Here is a 25,025-nt window from a genome sequence, read left to right on the forward strand (position 1 = left end):
ACAATTTGGGGTGAAGTACATCAGTTATGATATTCAATATAAAATTAAAATAAATGCAAATTTTGCATTCAGAAATAATTTTCCTTTGAACTGTCTTGTCAGTCATGACATGGCAACCTGTTTTCAGTTTGGGGACATTAACATATTGGGGTGGTGATGCTATGAAAAGGGACACTGAGCACCTGGACAGACTCATCCGGAGGGCTGGTTCTGTGATTGGTTAGAACCTGGACTCTCTGGAGACAGTTCTGGAAAGGAGGACTATATCCAAGTTCATAACGATCCTGGGAACACCAGCCACCCCCTGGCTGTGACGGCAATCTGCCACTGCAGACTGCCATCACTGAGCTGCTCCTCAGAGAAACTGAGGTCCTCCTTTGTGCCAAGTGCCATCAGGGGGTACAATGATGGGTACAATCTCTTGAGGGGTGGGATTTAAGGCAACCAGGTCAGCGACCAGGGGATGAACAGGAGGGTGGAGAAGGGCAATGATTTACTGTGGGGGGTCCGAGGTACCACATGTCGCTATCTGTGATGGCTTATGATAATGGATGTTCCTTGCCCAGCATGTGGGCCCTCAGTTTACGGTATACTGTACATTCTGCTTTAATGTTTTCTCCTTCTGCTACTTTTACTTGATGTAACACAGCAGCGCTCAGCCGGGGGCTTGTGAGTATCCCCACACCCACCCTGCGCCTCACGCCTGACGCAACTCCAGAGTAAAACAAGGTCCAACCCCTATCCAGTAGTTTGGATCCAGAACTGAGGTTATGCGTGGAGGTAAGCCCCACCAGATCCAACTGGTAGCGCTCCACCTCCAACACAAGTTCCGGCTCCTTCCCCGCCAGTGAGGTGACATTCCACGTCCCCAAAGCCAACTTCTGCCGCCCGGGTCTGGTCCGTCGTGACCCCCTGTCGTCACTGCCACCCATATGGCAGTGCACCCGACCCCATCGGTCAGATGTAAAAATTGTAGGTCTGCTTAATTTCCCTGCCTCAGGAATATTAAATCCTGGATGCTTCACAATTTCTTAATGTTGAACAGTAACACAACTGAAGTCATTATAATTGGGCCAAAGCATCTTGGAGATGATCTCTCTAACATGGCAATTTACTTAGATAGCATTGCTCTATCCTTCACCAATGAAGTCAGGAACCTGTGAGTGATTTTTGATCAAGATCTGTCCTTTAATTCTCATATCACGTCTGTATACCGGACAGCCTTCTTTCACTTGTGAAATATTGCCAAAGTTAGAAAGTTCTTATCCTTTAAAGACGCAGAAATAATCATTCATGCCTTCGTTACTTCTTGATTGGATTACTACAATTCTTTATTATCGGACTGTTCTAACTCCTCTATTAGGACTCGACAGTTAGTTCAGAATGCAGCTGCCCGCTTACTGACTTGAACTGGGAGGAGAGAACACATCTTTACTATCCTGGCATCACTTCATTGGCTCCCGATTAATCATAGAATACAATACAAACTCCTTATGATTGCATATAAAGCCCTCCACTGTAAGGGTCCATCTTACATTGAAGATCTTATTGAAGTGTATCACCCACCCAGAGCCCTTCAATCAGAGGATGCAGGATTTCTGGTGACCCGTCGGGTTTTTAAGAGTAGAACAGGAGGCAGAAGCTTTAGCTATCTGGCCCCTTTACTCTGGAACGATCTCCCAACCTCGGTGCAGACACTCTCAGCTTATTTAAGAGTAGACTAAAAACCCTCCTTTTTGATAGAGCCTACAATTAGAAATGACACTCACCCCACTAGATATGCTGCTCTAGGCTTCAACTGATGAGGGTATTTTTCTCCATCTCTCCCGTTAAAGGGAGATACTCTGAAGCTTGTCACTCCTCCCTCACTTTCTTTATCTTTCTATGCTCTTAGAATTTATTACTAGTCCTAGAATTTATTACTGCTACTGTCAAATCACACTCTCGATACTGCTACTGTCTTTGTGCCTCTGTTCCACAGGTGGAGAATGCGGATGGAAGACAGGATACCCAAAGGCCTGGAAATCCCGCCCCCAATTCAGCAACAGGGTACTATGGGCTTGAAACCCAAACTGGCCTATCTGCCACTCTCTCACTCTCTCCGTCCCATTTACTTGACCTATCTCTTTCCCCAATGTATTTCTATTTCCCAAACAACAGGTCAAGGTAGATGACCGCCCTCCAGAGCCTGGGTCCTGCCCAGAGTTTCTTCCTCAATGAGGGAGTTTTTCCCCGCCACCGTCACTTATGCTTGCTCTGGAGGGCATTGTTGGCTTTCTATCTGTAAAGTGCTTTGAAATGCCTTCTGATATGATTCAGCGCTGTATAAATAAAAGTTGATTGATTGATTGAATTCTTGTCCATGAAGTGCAGTAATTTTTATTATTGTGTCTTTCTTTGTTCTGTCATTATTGTGCAAGAGCTGTGTCTATTTATGTATTTATTGTAAGCAGATATATATGGAATTTCCCTCAGAAGTAAAACAGTATCTATCTAGCTACCTAGTTATTTAGTTATCTATCTCTAGTTACTAAATATTACTGTAAAGTGTAACAGCTAACTGGCGACTAATGCAGATATCAGTCAGATTTTGTATATGTGTGGAAATAATTTTCTGACATAAGAGTATCAGCTCTGTAATGATGTAATTTGATAGTTTTGAGTGGCAAATGATACAGACAACTGATTTCCCAAGTCACCATCAATCAATCAACTGTAATATTGAGCGGAAATCATTTTTTTGAACAGTATAATAGCATAATTCTGATAGGTTGTTACCGAACAGCAATCACTTGGTGATGGCATATTTGGATGCACATGCATTAAAAAGACATGTGTCAAGATATTCATAAATGTCCAGCAGCAAAACTGATTTTGATGGTGGTTTTGGTGGGGAAAAAGATACAGATAATTGATTTCCCAAACCACAGTATCTACCGCACCATCAGCATTCTAATGCCCACACACCTCTCCCACAGAGATCCATTTGCTGTCTTTGAGATGTGTAGTGTGTTGAGATCTTCAAAGATGAGATGAGCATCAATCTGTGCCATATGTTTTTCAATGGAAAAATATCATCTAAAATTAGACACCTGCTCTACTAAAGGCTCAGGTGCATGAGAGCAAATTTTGCACCCCCCCCCACCATAGTCAGTGTATGTTCGTGTTCAAAGGATTGCAAAATATACACAGACATTACAGTAGCCTTCAAAGGAACTTCAGTTGTTTATAATTTTACAGAGACAAAAAGTATGTAAAGGTTGGAGACCATTAATCTGAATTAAAAAGAAGAAGAAGAATGCTTCGATTCTTGTCCCAATGTTTGTAGTTGAATTTCTATTTCATCTGCCATTGAAGAGCAAAGGTATTTGTACATTGGTGTCAGCAGCAAAAAAGTTTTATCAAAATGTCAAAAACAAGCACACCATGAATGGTTGAAGTCAAGGCTGAGGGGAAACAACCTGAGCAAATCAAAAATAAACTAACATACATAAAATCTATCAAGTATCATGGGAGGATGATTGGTGAGAGGAGAAATGAGAAATGAAAAGGGGAAGGAAAGACTGGATGATCAATTTAAAGACAAACACGTGACAGTTTTTGAAACAACGACTGTACATCAATTGTATATGTACATGAAGACTCTGGGTTTACCAGAATCTTCTGGTATTAACAATATGCTTGGTGGGGCTGCACGAGAAACCGTTGTCCGCAATGAATGCTTGTGTCCTTTTTGGACACTAACAATGCTCACCTTACCTTATAAACTTGAATTCCTAATCTGTTACCTGTTCATATAATGCGAACATACAGATTTGCGTAATCTCATTTTGTGACTGTAGGGCCAATATTTACATTCCATGAAGCTTTTTTGTGACCAACAATAAGGGAAATATTGCCTGCTAGTTGATCACCAGGTTATCAACATTTTTTGGGGGGGGATTGACAGCCAGCATACTCAAAATCACCAGCTGCATCAGGAATTCATTTATTCACAGAGCAATACCCCTGTGGACCCACCACCCGCAGGGCAGACCGATGGGGTCGGGTGCGCTGCCATATGGGTGGCAGTGACGACAGGGGGTCACGACGGACCAGACCCGGTCGGCAGAAGGTGGCTTTGGGGACGTGGAATGTCACCTCACTGGCGGGGAAGGAGCCGGAACTTGTTTTGAGTTGGAGCGCTACCAGTTGGATCTGGTGGGGCTTACCTCCACGCATAACCTCAGTTCTGGATCCAAACTCCTGGATAGGGGTTGGACCTTGTTTTACTCTGGAGTTGCGTCAGGCGTAAGGCGCAGGGCGGGTGTGGGGATACTCACAAGCCCCCGGCTGAGCGCCGCTGTGTTGGAGTTTACCCCGGTGGATGAGAGGGTCGCTTCCCTACGCCTTAAGGCTGTGGGGGGGAAAACTCTGACTGTTGTTTGTGCATATGCACCAAATATCAGTTCAGAGTATTCGGCCTTCTTGGGGTCCCTAAATGGGGTCCTTGAAGGGATCCCTGCAGGGGACTCCATTGTTCTCCTGGGGGACTTCAACGCACATGTCGGCAATGATGGAGACACTTGAAGGGGCGTGATTGGGAGGAATGGCCTCCCTGATCTGAACCCGAGCGGTGTTATGTTGTTGGACTTCTGTGCTAGTCATGGATTGTTCATAACTAACACCATGTTCGAACACAAGGATGCTCATAAGTGTACCTGGTACCAGAGCACCCTGGGTCGGAGGTCAATGATTGATCTTGTGATCATATCATCTGATCTTCGACCGTGTGTTTTGGACACTTGGGTGAAGAGAGGGGCAGAGCTGTCAACTGATCACCACCTGGTGGTGACTTGGGTCCGTTGGCGGAGGAAACCTTTGGATAGACCTGGTAAGCCCAAATGAGTAGTGCGGGTGAACTGGGAACGTCTGGAGGAGGACTCCAGAGGGGACTTCAATTCACACCTCCGAAGGAGCTTCTCGTGCATCCCTGTGGAGGCTGGGGGCATTGAACCTGAATGGTCGATGTTCAAAACTTCCATTGCTCAAGCTGCAGCTGAGAGCTGTGGTCTCAAGGTCTTGGGTGCCTCAAGGGGCGGTAACCCTCGAACACCGTGGTGGACCCCGGTGGTCAGGGAAGCCGTCCGACTGAAGAAGGAGGCCTTCAGGGGCATGTTGTCCCTGGGGACTCCTGAAGCAGTTGCAGGGTACTGACGGGCCAAAAGGACTGCAGCCTCGGCTGTGATGGAGGCAAAACAGAGGGTGTGGGAGGAGTTCGGAGAGGCCATGGAGAAGGACTATCGGACGGCACCAAAGTTGTTCTGGAGGACTGTCTGACACCTCAGGAGGGGGAAACGGGGAACCATCCAAGCTGTATACAGCAAAGATGGGACACTGCTGACCTCGACTGAGGAGGTTGTCGGTCAGTGGAAGGAACAATTTGAGGAACTCCTGAATCCAACTACCCCAACTGACCCGTCCTCCGTTGCAGAGGCAGAGCTGGAGGATGATGGGGGATCAGAGTCAATCCTTTGGGGTGAAGTCACCGAGGTAGTTAAACAACTGCATGGTGGCAAAGCCCCGGGTGTTGATGAGATTTGCCCGGAAAAGCTGAAGGCTCTGGGTGTTGAGGGGCTGTCGTGGATGACACGCCTCATTAACATTGCGTGGAAGTCTGGGACAGTGCCGAAAGAGTGGCAGACTGGGTTGGTGGTTCCTCTTTTTAAAAAGGGGGACCAGAGGGTGTGTGCCAATTACAGGGGCATCACACTCCTCAGCCTCCCTGGAAAAGTTTACTCCAAGGTGCTGGAAAGGAGGGTCCGGCCGATTGTCGAGCCCCGGATTGAGGAGGAACAATGTGGGTTCCGTCCTGGTCGTGGAACAACGGACCAGCTTTTTACTCTTACATGGATCCTAGAGGGGGCTTGGGAGTATTCCCATCCAGTCTACATGTGTTTTGTGGACTTGGAGAAGGCATATGATCGTGTCCCCAGGGATATACTGTGGGGAGTACTGTGGGAGTATGGGCCATCCTCAGGGCCATCCAATCCCTGTACGCCCTAAGTGAGAGCTGCGTTCGGGTTCTCGGCAGTAAGTTGAACTTGTTCCGAGTAGCTGTTGGCCTTCGCCAGCGCTGCGCTTTATCACCAATTCTGTTTGTGATTTTCATGGACAGGATATCGAGGCGTAGTCGTGGTGAGGAGGCTTTACAGTTTGGTGGCCTGAGGATTGTATCACTGCTTTTGGCAGATGATGTGGTCCTGTTTGCGTCATCAGCCTGTGACCTGCAGCGCTCACTGGTCCGGTTTGCAGCCGAGTGTGAAGCGGCGGGGATGAGGATCAGCACCTCCAAATCTGAGGCCATGGTCCTCAGCAGGAAACCGGTGGACTGCCTTCTCCGAGTGGGGAATGAGGTCCTTCCACAAGTGAAGGAGTTTAAGTATCTTGGGGTCCTGTTCACGAGTGAGGGAACAATGGAGCGTGAGATTGGACAGAGAATTGGGGCAGCAGGAGCGGTATTACAGTCGCTTTACCGCACTGTTGTCACAAAGAGGGAGCTAAGCCGAGAGGCAAAGCTCTCTATCTACCGTTCAATCTTCGTTCCTACCCTCACCTATGGTCATGAGCGATGGGTCATGACCGAAAGAACAAGATCGCGGATACAAGCGGCTGAAATGGGCTTTCTCAGGCGGATAGCTGGTGTCTCCCTTAGAGATAAGGTAAGAAACACTGCTGTTCACGAGGGGCTCAGAGTAGAGCCGCTGCTCCTTTGTGTGGAAAGGAGTCAGTTGAGGGGGTTTGGCATGTGGTGCGGATGCCTCCGGGACGCCTCCCTAGGGAGGTGTTTCTGGCACGTCCAGCTGGGAGGAGACCTCGGGGCAGACCCAGGACCAGGTGGAGGGATTATATCTCAACACTGGCCTGGGAACGCCTTGGGATCCCCCAGTCAGAGCTGGTGGATGTGGCCGGGGAAAGGGAAGTTTGGGGCTCCCTGTTGAAGCTGCTGCCCCCGCGACCCGATTCCGGATAAGCGGTGGAAGATGGATGGATGGATGGATGGACAGAGCAAGAGCAGATAACAAACCTTTGTGAGTTTTAAAACCAAAACAATGAACTGAAACACTCATTTAGATGATGGAAATGCATAGTTGATTTTATGATCCAACCATTTCATGTTCAAGTCGTTACATATTAATTTCTTTCAGATTTTTCTCTTTTGTTTATCTAGAAATATAATTTATTTTAAATTCAGGTGATGGTCAAAGAGTTGATTGTTACTATGCAATGTCTGAGACAACCGGGAATTTGAGATAATGTAGTTAATAAAACAATGCACGGCCTTAGAAATGTTGTAGGGTAAGAACAAAACGATTCACAAATATCCTTGCATTTTTCATGAAAACAAAACAGGTGTTCTTCCTTTACATGATAACCCTCAACAGATAAAAACAGCTGTTCTAATCAACAAATTAATGGCAGAAATGGAAATGGCCTCCACATCCCCAAGCAGAAAGCGAGGGAGAGAAAGAGAAAAAAATATGTGAAGCAGTTGTGCTAAAGGAAATCCTGAAATCATCTATCAGTCAAAACAGGGCCCAGAGAGATGACTTGACAGATGCTTTCATTATAGGGAGGATGACAGGGAATAAAACACATGGCTCATTTCCAACAGTTGCGTTGCTTTGTTTGGCAAGTGAATACTAATCAAGGGAGGATATTTTTTTTAATCCTTCAAAATATGCTAAGGTTTAATTTGTATTTATTTTGAGTTCAACTTTTTCTAATACCTGTTTCTTTGTGAATCCAGCTCTCACTTGCTTTTCCTCCAAGTCAAAAATACTTTCCTTGCACTACTGATTACAGCCATGGTTTCGAAAGCACAAATAATTGATGAATGATCAAAAATAATGATAAAAAGAAATACACACAGTGTAATCTGGTGATAGTATTTGTTTTTCACCACCTCTTTCTCAATGCAGGACTCTGAAAGGGGCCAGAATGAATGGTAACTAATTTCTGATGCAGCTACTTATTATATTTTTAAGTTGTTTAGTGAGATTAATGTTTTGAATATGGAATAACATTTAATTAATTCATTTCAGAGTGCTGCCCCAGTGAGGGGTAATGTCTTCAAAATAAAGAGCACAAGTTTTACTCTGTTTTGTCATTGCTAGAGTCCAGTCAGAGTGTGTGGGAGTCAAGCGTAAAATTAGTTATTACAATAAAATTAATCCCAAGAAACAAAAATCATTACTGAAAAGGTAAGTAACTCCAGCAGTGATTGCATGTTTTGAAGATATAGACAATGAATTTAATGCAATTTAAGGACAACTTTACAATCACACTGAATGAAGACAAAAACAATGACTTGTTTCCTGAACAAGATTTTTTTTGTTTTAAAGGTGGGTTCAATGATTTACTTGCTCATTATCTTGTTTGAAAAGACCATCGACATTTAGTATTAATAATAAACATTCTGTTAACATTGCAAGGTGCAAAATGCTATATAGTTGTGTTACCCGTGCTTACTGGTTGGGGACAGGTGCCTGACTGTTATTTTGACCTGCAGGTTGAATGGCAGGGTGGAATATCGACCTTCTTGGAGTCCATGGGAGGGGTACTGATTAGAGCTCCAACTGAGGACCCCATTGTTCTTTTTGAGGAACTCAACGCTCATGTGGACAAAGACATTGAGACCTGGAAAGGGGTGATTGGGATGAACCCCCTCTGGGTGAAGGTTAAAGAACTCGGGTCTGGGAGGAGTTCTGGGAGGCCATGGAGAAGGACTATCATCCACCTCAGAAACCGATGGTGCCTCTGGAAATGCAGGGATTGTCTTGGTTGATGCTTCTCTGTAACACTGCATGGCAGTCGGGAACAGTACCTCTAGATTGGCAGATCAGGGTGGTGGTCCCCTATTTCAAGAAAGAGGACAGGGGAGTCTGCTAAAACTACAGGGGAATCACTCTCCCCAGCCTCCTTGGGAAAGTCTATTCAGGGTACTGGAGTGGAAGATTAGATCAATAGTCAAACCTCAGATTCAAAAGGAACAATGCAGTTTTCGTTCCCTCATGTAACACCGGATAAGCTCTACACCCTTCATCGAGTTGTAGGTGGCTGGAAACAAGTTGGACTGAAGGAAAGTTCAGAGGCTTTAATCATGGCAGCACAAGAGCAGGCCCTAAATATCAGTTCCATAGAGGTAGTAGTCTATCATAGTTGACAAAACCAACAGTGCAGGTTGTGCAAATATGCCCTTGAGACAATGGGGTTTAAGAGTGCAACCAGGGACAGCACAAACATAAAAGAATGACTGAATGGCTGGAATAATAGTTGAAAAGTAGTTGAAAACCATAGTGACCCCAGTGGCGACAGAAGCATTAGGGTCTGTATCACCTGAACTGGAAGACTGGTTTCTTAATCAAGGTGTGCTGTCTGAAGTCTCTGTCTGGAAGCGTACACTCATAGCAACAAGTAAAACACTAAGCAGGACCCTTAAACACCCTTATGTGTAGACTCTCTTATATATGGTAAATGTGATATATTAAGAGTCTGGGTCCACCCAAGAGTCTGAGTCCTGCGTCATGAGATTCTTTTTCATGAGGAAGTTTTTTTGTTTGTTTTTTTCTCACCGCTCTCTTGTATTTGCTCTGGAGGATTGTGTTGGGTCTGTAAAAGCACTTTGAAATGTCTGTGATGTGATTAAGCGCTTTATAAATAAAAGTTGATTTATTTGATTGATTTATAAAATGTGTAAAGTATGTACTCACCTGTCGGCGCAGGTCCCTGGTCTTCTTGGTCATTTTATCAATAGCTGAGTTCAATGGGTCACCTTTTTCTTTCCTGCCAGTCTGTGAAAAGTAAGAAAATGTCAGGGTAACACAGTGAAAGAACAAACTGCTAAAATCATGTATTTGTCAGTCACAGACTGTATTATTGGACTTTTTTTTTCTTTTATGTATTTTGATTGAAGTTCATGAGGTGTAGGCAGTATGCTAGATTTGGTAATAATGAAAGAAAGAAAAAAACTTTTCATGATTTGTATTGTACTGTGATGCCATTCCAAAAAATGACTGGAGTCCGTTGAACAGTGTCTCAAACCATTTGGTATGTTGTTGTATCCAGTAGACTGTCTGGCCGGTAGATATTTAGTTAATGCCCCTGTAAGTCACACATTCTGTGACCATCAAATCGCACTAGTGGCTGGAAGAGGTAGTTGACTACCATGTGATTCTTGTGACAAATGTAGTCACCAGCTGCTCATTTTGACTACAGGGAGTAGTACTGAGAGAAGGTTTGCTGTTTAAGTTTCCCAAACTCTCCAGCAATCACCAGAGTATGACTAAACAAACATCATGTTGTACTAAAGACTACTTGAAACTAGTAACTAAGACTTAAAACTCATTATGAAACAATCTCCTGAGGAAATAAATCAAGGTAGTTATTTTGTCTTGTGCTTATTAAGAAATTCTTTTGAAATCACTAAACCTTCAGCTTTCAATTCAATTAATAAAAAATAAAAGAAAAATTAAAAAAAAAATACAAAAGACACATCTGTATTGGTTTTACTTTTCAGAGTTGGGGGTCCTCGGCACTTACAATCATGTCCATGGCTACTCCTTGTCCTGTCTCTATCCCCAGTATATTTCCTTTCTCACCGAACCGGTCAAGATGGATGACCGCCCTCCAGAGTCTGGATCCTGCCCAGAGTTTGTTTCTCAATGTCACTTATGCTTACTCTGGAGGGTTTCGTTGGGTTCTGTTGCCTATTGGGGTAGGATAGGATGGTGGCGCGTGCACACACAGTGGCTCCCCTCTCTCCCGATAGAGCAGTTCTTTCGTGTTTTTTTTTTTTTTTACCGCCTGTGGGTCTGAGAGGACTGTAATGTCATCTGTGCTGTATGTCATACATATAGAGTGCATTTGACATTAAAGTTGACTATGACTATGATAATCAACCAGTACAAGCTGGCTAAGGTATATACTAAAATAAGATATCTTGGCGGGGTGGCACAGTGGCGTAGTGGGTAGCACTAGCGCCACACTACAAGGTGGGTCCGGGTTCAAGTCCCGCTCTGTGCGGAGTTTGCATGTTCTCCCAGTGTTAGGTTAATTGGCCGTTCCAAATTGCCTGTAGGGATGAGTAGGTGTGTGCATGTTTGTCTGTCTCTGTGTGTAGCCCTGTGGTGCGCTAGCGTCTCGCCCGGAGTTTGCCCCGCCTTACACCCTATGACAGCTGGGACAGGCTCCAGCTCCCCATGACCCGCACAAGCAGATGAAGCAGACGGAAAATGAATGAAGAATCTTGGCATCTTTTATAAAAAAAGACATAGGCAACTTTATTTATTGAAAAGTCTTAAAAAGCAAGTTTCAATTTCTACTCTGCTCTCCTGACGCCACATTTACAACTTTACTGTTTTCGCTCAGAAACCATGATGAAAAATGGGGTTATATGAAAAAAACAAAAACAAAACCCTTTTATAAGCACTTATTAATTAGTCTAACATCGTGTAATAAAGAAAGTTTCCTCGTTTCTCTGAAAACATGCAAATATTCATCTTACTTTTAAGAAATGTACAAACTTCTACAGGAAACATCTTCATTGTTCAGAAAATGCTCACTTTACTTTGGGATGTATTGATAATATATGATATAAAGTTGTTTGAGAAAATACTAATAAGCATATGCTAGTGTTTTGGGATGAGACTATCTGTTCATTTTCAAAATATGCACAACAGGAGAAGAGTTTCAATAAAATACACCAAAAGCAATATCAGAGCTTGAAAGAAGAATAGGAATTCAGCAAAAGTATATTCCTTCATGGTGATAAATGCCACATTTACTGATGGACTGCTACCCCTGCCATGGGTATACTCAATGAGTACTGAAGTGAAGCACCACTACACATTCAAGTTAATGGTCTAGAATAAATGTTTTCTTTTGATAAACAATGGTCCTTTTATTTAAACAAATACTGATACTGTGGTCAGCTGTCTCATACTGTCGTCAGCTGCATCGGTGCTCCACAGGGGACCGTCTTGTCCCCAATCCTCTTCTCCCTGTACACGGCAGACGTCTGCTACAACTCAGAACTGCGTCACATACAGAAGTTCGCAGATGATACAGCTATCATGGGATGTATCAGGGACAATAAGGAGGAGGAGTATAGATGCCTCGTGAAGGACTTTGTTGACTGGGATCACAGCAACAGCCTGCAGTTCAAAACCTCCAAAACTAAAGAGCTGGTCATCGACTTCAGGAGGGACAGACCCCAACCTAGACCAGTTGTGACAAGAACGGAGGAGGTGGAAGTTGTGCAGACCTATAAATATCTTGTGTTGTGGCTGGTCAACAAGCTGGACTGGACAAGCAACAAGAGGCAGCTGTACAATAAAGCACAGAGCAGGATGTACTTTCTGAGGAGGCTGAGGGTATTCAACATCTGCAGGAAGCTCCTGTGGATGTTCTATCAGTCTGTGGTCGCCAGCGTCCTGTCGTACGCTTAGGTCTGTTGGGGAGGGAGTGTGAAGAAGGGTGATCACTCCAGGCTGGAGAAGCTGATCAGGCGGGCCAGCTCAGTGGTCGGGATGAAGCTGGACCCTCTGGCAATGGTGGAAGAGAAGAGAACCTTGGACAAACTGCTGGGCATCATGGACAATGTCAGCCACCCTTCGCACACCGTTACCAACAACCAGAGGAGCCTGAGAAGCCAGAGGCTGTGCCTCCCAACATGCAGGACCAACAGACTTAAGAACTCCTTAATCCCCTGAGCCATTAAACTGCTCAACTCCTCTCTGGGAGAGATGAAGAAGAAGAAAGTCCACACGAGAGGTGAGGGTTGACACAAACAATACAGCAAAAACACTATAAACATTTCACTATACCCATACTTAACTAGGCCTGTTTATTTATTTTTATTTCTATACCTATTTATGATATTCTATTTGTATATTCTTGGTAGGTTATTTATTAATCTTCCTATTTGGTGTTGTACTACTTTCTATGTGCTTTTTCTGTGTTTTGTGTACTTGCTGTGCTGTGTGCGACGGATAAATTAATTTCCCTGACGGAACCTCCTTAAGGGATAAATAAAGTTACACTCTACTCAAATGGAGGTTTGGATCATCTCTCTACCTTGTTTCTTCGTGGTTTAATTGATTATGTTCACTGAAACCGAAATAAAATCCATCAAAGAACAAAAAAAAAAAACACAAGAGGGCAAATAGTAATTCAATATCTTCGTAAACAGTATATAATGTTTCTTTTAATTTAAGACCCTACGATGTACTGCCAAAACAATACAAAACATTCTGAACTGTTGCTCCGCAAATAGGTGACATTTTCTGTCATCATACCATAAAGGTAAACACCAAAAATAATTGTCAGCCTTTGCAAAAGAGAGACTAATTCCTAGAAAAACAAATTCCCACACAGTCATAACTGCTTGGAACGAGCATTTCTTTGTGATAAACTGGCCAGAGCTCCAGAACTACAAACATAAGGGGAGCTAGTTAGTTGTAATCCTGTTTAATCATCACTGTGTTGCTTCACTACTGCCCTGCCATTTAGATAATTGGGTATAAATGAATACTTCTTATCCATGTGTCACATTGTACTAAATGTGACTTTATTCCACACCCATATCATTCTACCTTCAACCTATAGTTGACACTGTCTACCACCTTTGATGTCTTGGTCACTGTCATGTTATAAGATTATTAATTTTGCTTTAGCTTTGAAGAACGTGTCCAATGTATCACAAAGAGAAAGGAGTGGGGATGGGGAGCTGCTACTGTGGACTCAGGACAACAACACAATGTTGCTGGGCTTTATGTGTTTCATTACTATCAGTGAATTAGCAACACATTTGGAACAGGTCCACATACCTCTGTTTCTTCACCTGTCTTGCAAAAGACTTCACATTTATTTTCTGCTTGGATTTGTCACACTTGAAGCATAAAATAAATGTGCTTTAATGCGAGTGCATGCTGCAGGGAATTGACGTTTGTGAGATCACTGACACAAAAGTGCTACTCAAACACCCTGTAGACATAACAACAGACATGACACCCTTTTCCTTAAAGTGTATTGCTGATTTGCTCTTGGCGAACGCTCATATAGCATGGGTTTTCTTTTATATGGATGTTAAACTTTGAAAATGAGCCATTTATCTCCTTGCTTGTACTACGGCTTATCACATACTCTACTAATAGTGATCACATGATACAGTCTCGTTTTCTCTATTTTAGCAGAGCAATGCACAAAACTGAAAGATGGCAAAAAAACAACATTCATTACGTAAAAAACATGTTTTGATCACATAAAAAAAGGCAATCAGAGACTGCAACATCCCACGACTTACCCTGACCTACTTCTAGGGTAGGTCAGGGTATCCTGAAAGTAGTACCTGACACGGTATAGCTTTGACCTTTCAGGGTTGGTCAAAGCTATGTGTGTGTGTGAGGGAGGTGAGGGAGAAGGCCAGTGTAAGACCATAGATCAAAGGTAGTGCTTTGGTGTGCCTTTGCACAAGCTTTGATCATAGTGCCTTTGCACTAGATTTGATCATAGATCAAAGCTAGTTCAAAGGTACATCAAAGCACTAGCTTTGATCTGTGGTCTTACACTGGCCTTCTCGCTCACCTTTCTATCTTATTTGGTTACTGAGTGTACAAAATTTATAATTTGACCTAGTTTTCTCAAGGTCAAGAAGATTTTTTTTTTTGATTTTTGCAAAAACACTTTAATCACATTCAAACATTTTGCAATTTTACATTAGATGAAGCACTAAAGTGCTTCAGAAGAAGATTTTTTTGCAAAAAAACTTCAATCACATTTAGAACATTTAGAATATTAGAACATTTTACAATTTTTCATTGGATGAAACTTCAAAAACACTAAACACTCAAAAACACTAAACACCAATAAACAAAGGGAAATACAATATAAAAATTTGTACATTATAACAGGAAGTTTGCAAAAGTGAGGTGGTCATCAACTAAAGTGCATAGGACATTTTTGTCACACCAGATGTTCCTAAGGTTATGCAGGTCTTTTGTCAATTTATAGAAACCAAATTTTAGTTTTAAGCGACATCTGATGTTACAACAAAAATCAGTAGCTGCTTCTTGAACAGTATTGTTTTCAATTCTCCTCTTCCTGGTCATATAAATTGCAAGTTTTGCCTCTCCAGAAATAAAATTTAAAAGCTGTTTTTTTCCTGAGGGGAGGTTTGTACAGAAGTCTCCACTGTGGGTCAGGTCCATTTCCCGTCATCCTGTTGGCCCAGGTAGTGGGTGCTTTGTTACACAGGTTTTTCTTGTTGATTACTTTTAAACATTGTTTGTACAGTATTTTTTGTTGGCCGTGTGCAGGCTGATTTGTCGTTCATCTCCGAGGAAAGGACCCTCCAGTTCTCCAAACATCGGACTGATGTGGACCTCAGGGAAAGGATCTTTGCTGTCCGGTACAGTCCCTGTACTATAGTCCAGGAGGAGGCTTCTCTCCTTCCCGGAGAGTCTTTGCCTCCACCGTTGTAGCATCCTCTGATCCACCCTGGTGGACTGGATATTTATCCCGAAACGCAAAACTCTCTTATCACTCTCCAAATAGAGTTAGACATGCACACACACATACACACACACACACATGTTAATAATATATAAATATATATATATATATATATATATATATATATATATATATATATATATATATATATATATATATATATATATATATATATATATATATATATAAAATGTCCCTCACACCCTTGTGGGGTGGTATCTGTGTGTCATCCTCAAGCTCGGGTCCTCTACCAGAGGCCTGGGAGTCTGAGGGTTCTGTGCAGTATCTTAGCTGTTCCTACGACTGCACTCTTCTGGACTGAGGCTTCAGACGTTGTTCCAGGAATCTGCTGGAGCCACTCTTCCAGTTTGGGGGTCACTGCCCCAAGTGCTCCTACTACGATGGTGACCACATTAACCTTGACCTTCCACATCTTTTCCAGCTGTTCTTTCAACCCTTGGTACTTCTCAATCTTTTCATGTTCCTTCTTCCTGATGTTGGCGTCAGCTGGAATCGCCACATCTATCACCGCTGCTCACTTCTGCTCTTTGTCCATCACCACTATGACGGTTTGTTAGCCAGCAGCTGTTTGTCGGTCTGGAAGCTGAAGTCCCACAGGATCTTAGCCTTGTCGGTCTCAACCACCTTCGGTGGTATGTCCCATTGGGATTTGGGTACTTGTAGTCCATACTGGGTACATATGTTCCTGTACACTATCACAGCTACTTGGTTGTGCCTTTCCATGTATGCTGAGCTGGTGAGCATCTTACACCCATCTACCCCATGCTGGACTGACTCTGGGGCTTCTTTACATAGCCTGCACCTTGGGTCAGATCTACTGTGGTAGATATTGGCCTCTATTGCTCTTGTACTTAGGGCCTGTTCTTGTGCTGCCATGATCAGTGCCTCTGTGCTGTCTGTCAGTCCAGTTTTATTCAGCCATTGGTAGGTCTTCTTGATATAATATATATATATATATATATAGTTGTATACACCAACAACCACTGGTGTAATCCCGGCCATGTTTCAGTGAAGGCGGTTGTATGTTTCCCAAATCTGGAGCTGCTATGGCCATACTATTTACCCCGGGAGTTCAGTCACGTGATCTCCCTCTGTGTTTACATCCCTCCATCGGCCAATGCAGCCACTGCATATGAGAAGATTATCAGTGTCATTGCACGGCTGCAAACCAAACATCCAGAAGTCTTCATGATTTCTGGAGACTTTAATCATGTCACCCTGGTCACTGGCCAGGCTGCTTTCCACCAGGTTGTTAACTGCCACACAAGGAAGAACGGGACGATCGACCAACTGTACACCAATGTTAAAGAGGCGTACAGAGTCAGACCACAACCTGGTGTACGTCCAGCCCCAGTACACCCCCCTGCTCCAAAGGCAGGCAGTCTCTACACCAGGAGATGGACTCCTGAAGCCGATGAGGCTCTCAGAGACTGCTACAACACCACAAACTGGGATATACTGCTGGGTGGACATGATGAGTTTACCGCTACAGCGGAGCACAGAAGGAGGGAGACAGAATAGCTCCAAACGAAGGGAGAAAACCGCTGGTTAACAATGAGTGGATGGAATTTATGTTTATTCCTCCGTCAGGCAGTTCAAAACCATTTTACCTCATATGGTCTGAACACGTAGCATGAACTAAAAGTGGTAACACGAAGCGCCACTAGGAAACAAATTACAGATCTTTTGCGCAGCATTATCCCCTGAAGTCCTAGCTCAGGGCTAAATGACCGGGAAAAATGCAAACAAATGTTCACTAAAGGCATGGTGGAGTTTGGGGCAACATAAAACATCTTTTAGTGATTGGACAGTTGTAAATAAGTGCTTAAAAGCTGTTTGTTTTGTTTGGGGAAAAACAGAAAGATGAGATGTGTGGAAAAACTCCCAATGTCAGCTTCAACAACAACCAGAAAATCCAAACTATTAAATTCTTGATGCAGCTATTCAGAGAGCATCATGCATATCTGTGGCCATTGATGAGTTGTAGTTTTTGTGTGTGTCAGGTTCCTTCACAAAGATAAGGAGCTCTTTGCTGAGTGTAACACCACTATGAAACACACATAAGAGTAGAGGACATAAATGCAGCAATAAAAGATGCTGATCAAGTCCAGTGGTCTCTTTCACCAACATTACAGAGACCACCACAAGGTGACCACCACAAGGTGTACACAGGCACACCTTGTGTACAAGTAAATTACTGGCAGGCCACATGCCCTTTTCTCTCATGGAAAAAGTTCTGTTTGCATTTTTCCCCTGAAAGAGCCAGTTTTTATTCATGCTTTCTGAACATGTTAATGTTATTGTAGTTCTTCAAGTGTAGGCCTTCAGTTCTTTAGGCTGGGGTGTCTTTAATTTATGAGAAAAAAGTATTATTCAACTCTTTTTGCACTTTATTTTTTAATTCTGAGGTTTGTGTGTTCTTCAATCTAACATAAAGGCTTAAATTTTATTTCCCTGGGTCTACTTTTATTTATGGTGAGGTAAAAGAGCTAGCTGTGCACTCTGCATTGAAAATGGATAATAAATGATAATGTGGATTTGGTGAACGGCTATAAGACACAAACTGAACTTGGATTGGGACCTTTTACTAAGAGGAAATTTTTCTAACCGGACCTCCGTGACTTTAATTGAATACCCCTGGTGTAGAGGGTCCTCCTGAGGAGAACTTTGTTGCTGGGCCTTCAATGAAAAGGTGGATGAGAGAGGGACTGAGAGCCAGGAGACCCAACTAATGTTACCAACATGTTTCCAAAAGTGTTGACGGTTCTGTGAATAAAATACATGCCATGTTACATATGTTGTCTGTACGACTTGCTTTTGGGTAGGTGCTCCTTAAGTCTTTTCTGGTGCTAATAACTTCTAAATTTGGGAGCACCAGTGCTACCAAGAAAAAAAGTTAATTTCAAGGCTTGTATATATATAATATACGATGACATATATGATGACACGCCTCTTTAACATTGCGTGGAAGTCTGGGACAGTGCCAAAAGAGTGGCAAACTAGGGTGGTGGTTCCTCTTTTTAAAAAGGGGGACCAGAGGATGTATGCCAACTACAGGGGCATCACACTCCTCAGCCTCCCTGGGAAAGTTTACTCCAAGGTGATGGAAAATAGGGTCCGGCCGATTGTCGAACCTCAGATTGATTTCAGTCCTGGTCGTAGAACAAAGGACCAGCTTTTTACTCTCGCAGGGATCCTAGAGGGGGCTTGGGAGTATGCCCATCCAGTCTACATGTGTTTTGTGGAATTGGAGAAGGCGTACAATCTGGTCTCCAGGGATATACTGTGGGAGGTACTGCGGGAGTATGGGGTGAGGGGGCCTGTCCTCAGGGCCATCCAATCCCTGTATGCCCTAAGTAAGAGCTGTGTTCGGGTTCTCAGCAGTAGGTCTGACTTGTTCCGAGTAGCTGTTGGCCTTCGCCAGGGCTGTGCTTAATCACAAATTCTGTTTGTGATTTTCATGGACAAGATATCGAGGCGTAGTCGTAGTGAGGAGGGGTTACAGTATGGTGGGCTGAGGATTGCGTCGCTGCTTTTGGCAGATGATGTGGTCCTGTTTGCGTCATCGGCCTGTGACCTGCAGCACTCACTTGTCCGGTTTGCAGCCAAGTGTGAAGCGGCGGGGATGAGGATCAGCACCTCCAAATCTGAGGCCATGGTCCTCAGCAGGAAGTCAGTGGACTGTCTTCTCCGAGTGGGTAGTGGGGTCCTCCCACAAGTGAAGGAGTTTAAGTATCTTGGGGTCCTGTTCACGAGTGAGGGAACAATGGAGCGTGAGATTGGACAGAGAATTGGGGCAGCAGGAGCGATATTGCAGTCGCTTTACTGCATTGTTAACAATAATAATATTACATTTTATTTAAAGGCACCTTTCTCGACACCTTTGTCACAAAGAGGGACCCAAGCCGAGAGGCAAAGCTCTCTACCTACCGTTCAATCTTCGTTCCTACTCTCACCTATGGTCATGAGCGATGGGTCATGACTGAAAGAACAAGACTGCGGATACAAGCGGTGGAAATGGGCTTTCTCAGGCAGACAGCTGGTATCTCCCTTAGAGATAAGGTGAGAAACCCTGCTGTTCATGAGGGGCTCAGAGTAGAGCCGCTATGGAGTCAGCTGAGGTGGTTTGGGCGTCTGGTGCTGATGCCTCCGGGGCGCCTCCTTAGGGAGGTGTTTCTGGCATGTCCAGCTGGGAGGAGACCTCGGGGCAGACCCAGGACCAGGTGGAGGGATTACATCTCAACACTGGCTGGGAACGCCTTGGGATCCCCCAGTCAGCTACTGCCCCTGCAAGACTCTTCACTCTGCCTATCCATATATATATATTTTTTTTTATTTTAATTTTATATACTGGTTTGATCCCCGAAGGGAAATTAAGAACGCACACTCTAGCTACTGATTACAAACGCATGCATACATATATATTTGTGAGTACAGGCCCCTGTATCACACACACACACACACAAAGGGGCCTGTAGGCATGCAGGGGAGGTAGAGTGGCAGGCAGCTCCTTCTTGGTGCGCCTCAAATGAGCAATTTGTAAAGGGGACGGCACCTTGCTCAAGGGTGCCTCGGCAGTGCTCCGGAGATGAGGTGACACCTCCCACTGTCAGCTCACCTCCGGGTATTTTTGGGGGGGTGGGAGCGGGAATCGAACCACCGATCTTAAATCATATGATGACCCGCTCTACCGCCCGCTTTACCACTGAGCCAATGCCGCCCCAATAATATATATATATATATATATATATATATATATATATATATATATATATATATATATAGTCTCTGTTTGGCAGTTTCGAGTTCTTCAGGTATGGAGAGCTTGCTGTATTTCCTGGGTACCCCTTTATCACCATGTTCCCCTTCTGTAGCTCGGCTAGCTGGCTGACACACACACACACACACACATATATATATATATATAGAGTATATATACAGAGTGAAGGGTCGCGTGAGGGATCGTGCCCCAAATGAGCAGCTTGTGGGGGGGACAGTGCCTTGCTCAAGGGCCCCTTGGTAGTGGCTGGGAGTATAGCTGACACCTCCCACAGTCAGCTCACACTCCGGAGAATGTCTTGGCGAGAGCTGGAATCAAACCGTCGATGGCTGGGCGATGGCTGGTCTTCAAGACGTCTGCTCTACCGATGAGCCACTGCCACCCCTCAAGATCAAGGTCATCTCATTTTCATCCCCTTTGCCGCCCGAGTAATCTGCTTTTTGTTTCATCTTTTTATCTGCAAAGTTTACGAAGATATTTGGTGGGCATACTACCGAATGGACAAACACACGGTTAATGATGATTACAATATATCACCGCTTTGAAGAAGAATGTGATAACATATAGCTGTGTTCTCATGGCTGTATTACATCCAACTTCTAAGTGGTGATGTATTGCAGTTGTCAGTGTTCGCGTGTTCGTCCGTTAGCCCACCGGATATCTTCAGAACAGTCGCAGTTAGAAGGATGAAACAAAAAGCAGATTACTCGGGCTGCAAAGGGGGTGAAAATGAGATGATGATCTTGACAAAACTAGGTCAAGGTCAAATTTCAACTTTTATACAGTCAGGAACTGGATGAGATAGAAAAATGAAGGAGAAGGCCAGTGTGAGTAAGACCGTAGATCAAAGCTAGTGCTTTGATCTATAACAGTAGGTGTGAGCACAAGCTTTGATCTTTTGACCTATGCAAGTAGGTCAGAGTCAAATTTTGAATTCAGGGGTGTTGTGGGATGTAGCAGTCTGTGACTGCAAGGTGAATTCTGTAAAATGCTGGGAAAAAAATGTCGCTAATTTTTATGTGTTCAACTTCTTTTCATCCAAACATTCATACATGCATTCACGGGATGATGTGTGTGCACAAACAAATTCCTGTATCAAGGCAGAGGACATGACAATACGAGTCATGTACTGCCTAAACAGCTTAATGTGTCATTATGGCACCAGAGGGATGCAGGATTAAAGATGCTCACTGCCAAAAATAAAGTGGGGAATTTCTTAGGACACTTCAGACATATTCATACAAATGTATGCATTACTCACAATCTTAACTGAACTGGTAGAAGAGGAAAATGGTCAGGCTCTCTATGACACCAACTATTTATTTGTTTTTATGACTTTAATTAATTATTCATACCACAGACAAAATAGACAGAACCATAAACAAAACTGTGATGTGTAGTGTGTTAATTTCTTTTTCTTTTTTTAAGTCAGATAGCCGAGCTGTTTTATGTCTCAAAACTAAAAACTGTGAAATCATTCATCTGACATAAGGAGAATGAAACAGCAGTGATGTTAATCCAAAGAAAGCAAAATCAAAACCTTATGTCTGCTTTGCTGTATATTACATTGAAAAACGTGCCACAAAATGAGTAAAATCAGTTTTTTTGTACATTCTAGAGCTATTTCGGCATCTTAGTCAACTCAAGAAATAATTACTCTTCTGCTTAAAATGATGTGTCAAAGGAGAAAGCATTATTCATGAGGAATTATTGGCAAAATACAAGATTTCCAATTAAAACTACCATGCATGATTTCCCAATGACAAACTTTATGAACAAGAGAGTTTGCAATGGTGAATCATATGCTAGTCAATGCGTCAGGCTCCCATTCAGCCAGCCTCAGTCAAAACTGTAGCGTGTGCATATTTTACTGCACATGCTCGTGTGTGAGAACCATAAAGTGAGAGAGATGAAGAGATTCACATTATTGCATTCACTTGTTTAAAGTGTTTATCATGGAAACTGTTTGACAGGGGAATCCTGTGTGTGTGTGTGGTGTGTGTGTGTGTGTGTGTGTGTGTGTGCGTGTGTGTGTGTGTGTGTGTGTGTGTGTGTGTGTGTGTGTGTGTTGCGTGTGTCTACCATTGTGGTAAAAAAATTGACGCCATTAAAAGCTTAACAAAACTGCCTGCTTTCTCCCATACTACAATTTTTTTTTTTAACTATCAAATAATGGGCGTGTATGTTCTTTCTTTTCTGGCACACAGAAGTCGCTGTGTTTTGCAGACAATTCTCAACCTAAGTAGAGGAGAGAGAAAGATAAGAGGAGGGTGCCCAAAAACAAGGATATGGCGTGTGGAGTAATGGAGGAGATAACTGGTGTATGGAGCATACTAGTGGAAAGGCTAGGGGCCCTGGGCATGTTCACCCATTCAGGCCTTCTCCATGCACGTTGTGTAAATTGGTTGTGCACTGCAGCACAACTGCATTTATCACCTCAAACCATGTGTAAGGCTTGTGTCAGAAAAATGTGGCACTAGTTTTCAGGTATGTTGACTTTTTCCTTTTTCTTCTTCTTTTTAACTGTAAAATAGATGCTATGGCTCAAATTTAAGTGTTGATTTAAAAATGAAAGGAGATAAAAAAAGATGCATAGAGTTTCTATATATTAGTGAAATATTTCATACCTCATGCTTTAATGATTTCCTCATCCATAAAGCTATGTGTAAGTATTCATACATTTACACATGCATGCAGTACATAAAGGGACAAACTTAATTAAAATGCTTTTCTTAGCCACAGGTTTTAACAGAGAAAGTAACAGTAGTCACTCGGTTTTCAGTGTAAATTCCATGTAGCTCCCATGAAATGAATGCATTAAAACATTTTAAATGACAAGATAATGCTGAAACCAACGGATGGTTAAAAAGCAATCACTGAATCTGGTGATTCAGAGGCAATAACATGGCAAATCAAAGGAATGGGTAGATTTATCAAAGAAAAAAAAAGAAGAGGTGAGGGTATATGAGGCATTCTGTCACGTTGTGTCCCAGCGTCAATGTGTTAAATGACATCAATTCCGGCCCCTTGTCAATTCAATTACGCAGGAGTGAGAGGTACAATTACTGTCCTATGTGTTTAAACCATCTGCAGTAGGCTAAAAAGGGATGGCGAGCTGATAACAAGAGAGTGAGAAAGTCTTTGTGAATAAGCATGCTCGAGGTAGACTGATAATAGTGGTAACATGTCAGTCAGTTTACCAACATACAGTATAATTAGGTAGCTGGATCCTTGTTAAGATAAGCATCGTTCTCTCAGCTGTTGTAGCACAGTTTCAAGGTGACTTGCTTTCATTAGGTGGGACTTAAAGAAGAAAGTACAGAGCATTGCACATGGATGTAAAAAAATATATTCAGTATGCGTGGTTATGATCTGAGTTTTTGTTGTTGTTGTTGTGATAATGCAATGAGCCATATAATACAGAAATAGATGTCATAATCTCATTATAGCCATTATGAGCCCATGGCAAAATAATAGATACATCGCAGGCACAAGGCAGTGCCTAAGAAGACAAGAACAGAAACAACATTTTAAAATACTGTGTGTTTGAGATGGTAAGAGATGTTTACAAAGCTGACTGAATAATGGTTTGATATGGTCAAAGGTTTAAACAACTATAATTTAGGTTTAGATGGAAACATAATGTTTGATTTTGTTTTTCACTCCATCTGCCGATCAAGTCCTGTGACAGCAGCCTGTCCAGGTAAAGCATGCATATAACCATTGTATTGGGTCTGTCTATCAAATACAATAAACATATACTAAATCCATTCACATTCATGAAAAAACAATTCATCTCTTGAACATCTTGAACATCTATAAAATTACTCTACCAACTTCAACTTGTAAAAACAAATGGGTGAACATTAAAGAAAGGTAAACAGAAGGTACTTGGTTCATGATTTATGATGATGTGCAATTGCTTTTCCACTTTTCGCTCTACTCTTTTCACATCAATGCTGACAATTTAAGTTTAAACCTTAATTGTTTTTAATAGAAAAAAGTACTGAGAATAGCCAAGACAAATTACAATATATATACAATTCTGGGAAATAGAAACTGGGTACAATTGTTACAAGTCACCTCCCATGGTCTTATATGCTTGGCTATTTTAGTGAATATTCTATAAAAACAAAACAAAACAGAAAACAAAAAAAAAACTATTAATGTCAGGCAGTTGTCCTAACTTTTCCATTGAAATTAATAAAATGCTTCCTCAGAATGCTTATCCAGCTTCATCACAAACCACTTCATTTCCTGTAAAGGTGATTATTTCACAAAGGTATTAAAATTCTACAGTGGAAATAATTTATCCTGAGATGTTCATCCAGAGTACCTGCAACATTCCGGTCAAGTCTGTCTGTCCATCTCCTGTATGTTATCATTGCAGCCTAGAAAGACACAGCCTAAGGAAACTGGGTGCCCTCTGGCAAAAGCTCGCTTATATTTAATAGTTGATGCCTTTAACTTACTCCTGTCATTAAGGGACTCGTGTTTAGACTGTGCGTCTGTCACTGGCTATTAACATCTGTGGTCAAGCACACTGTGGGAGAGAAGAAGCATCTGGCTTTTCATCAGGGACATTATAAATCAGAAAGGAGCTTTTACTGAGAATGGCATTAACAAAGACTTAAGGATGAGCGACCTGAGTGCATTGATATGTATTTAATTA

General features: G+C 42.8%; 1 protein-coding gene across 1 annotated transcript in view; it reads right to left on the minus strand.

Annotated features, from left to right (window-relative positions):
* ctnna2 (catenin (cadherin-associated protein), alpha 2) overlaps window positions 1-25,025 on the minus strand; it is a 373,379-nt gene that overhangs the window by 91,172 nt on the left and 257,182 nt on the right. The window contains exon 8 of the mRNA XM_068321606.1: window positions 9,753-9,833. Coding sequence (XP_068177707.1) covers window positions 9,753-9,833 — 81 coding nt within the window. The remainder of the gene's footprint in view (window positions 1-9,752; window positions 9,834-25,025) is intronic.

The sequence above is a fragment of the Antennarius striatus genome, chromosome 8, assembly GCF_040054535.1.
Source record: "Antennarius striatus isolate MH-2024 chromosome 8, ASM4005453v1, whole genome shotgun sequence".
NCBI lineage: Eukaryota > Metazoa > Chordata > Actinopteri > Lophiiformes > Antennariidae > Antennarius > Antennarius striatus.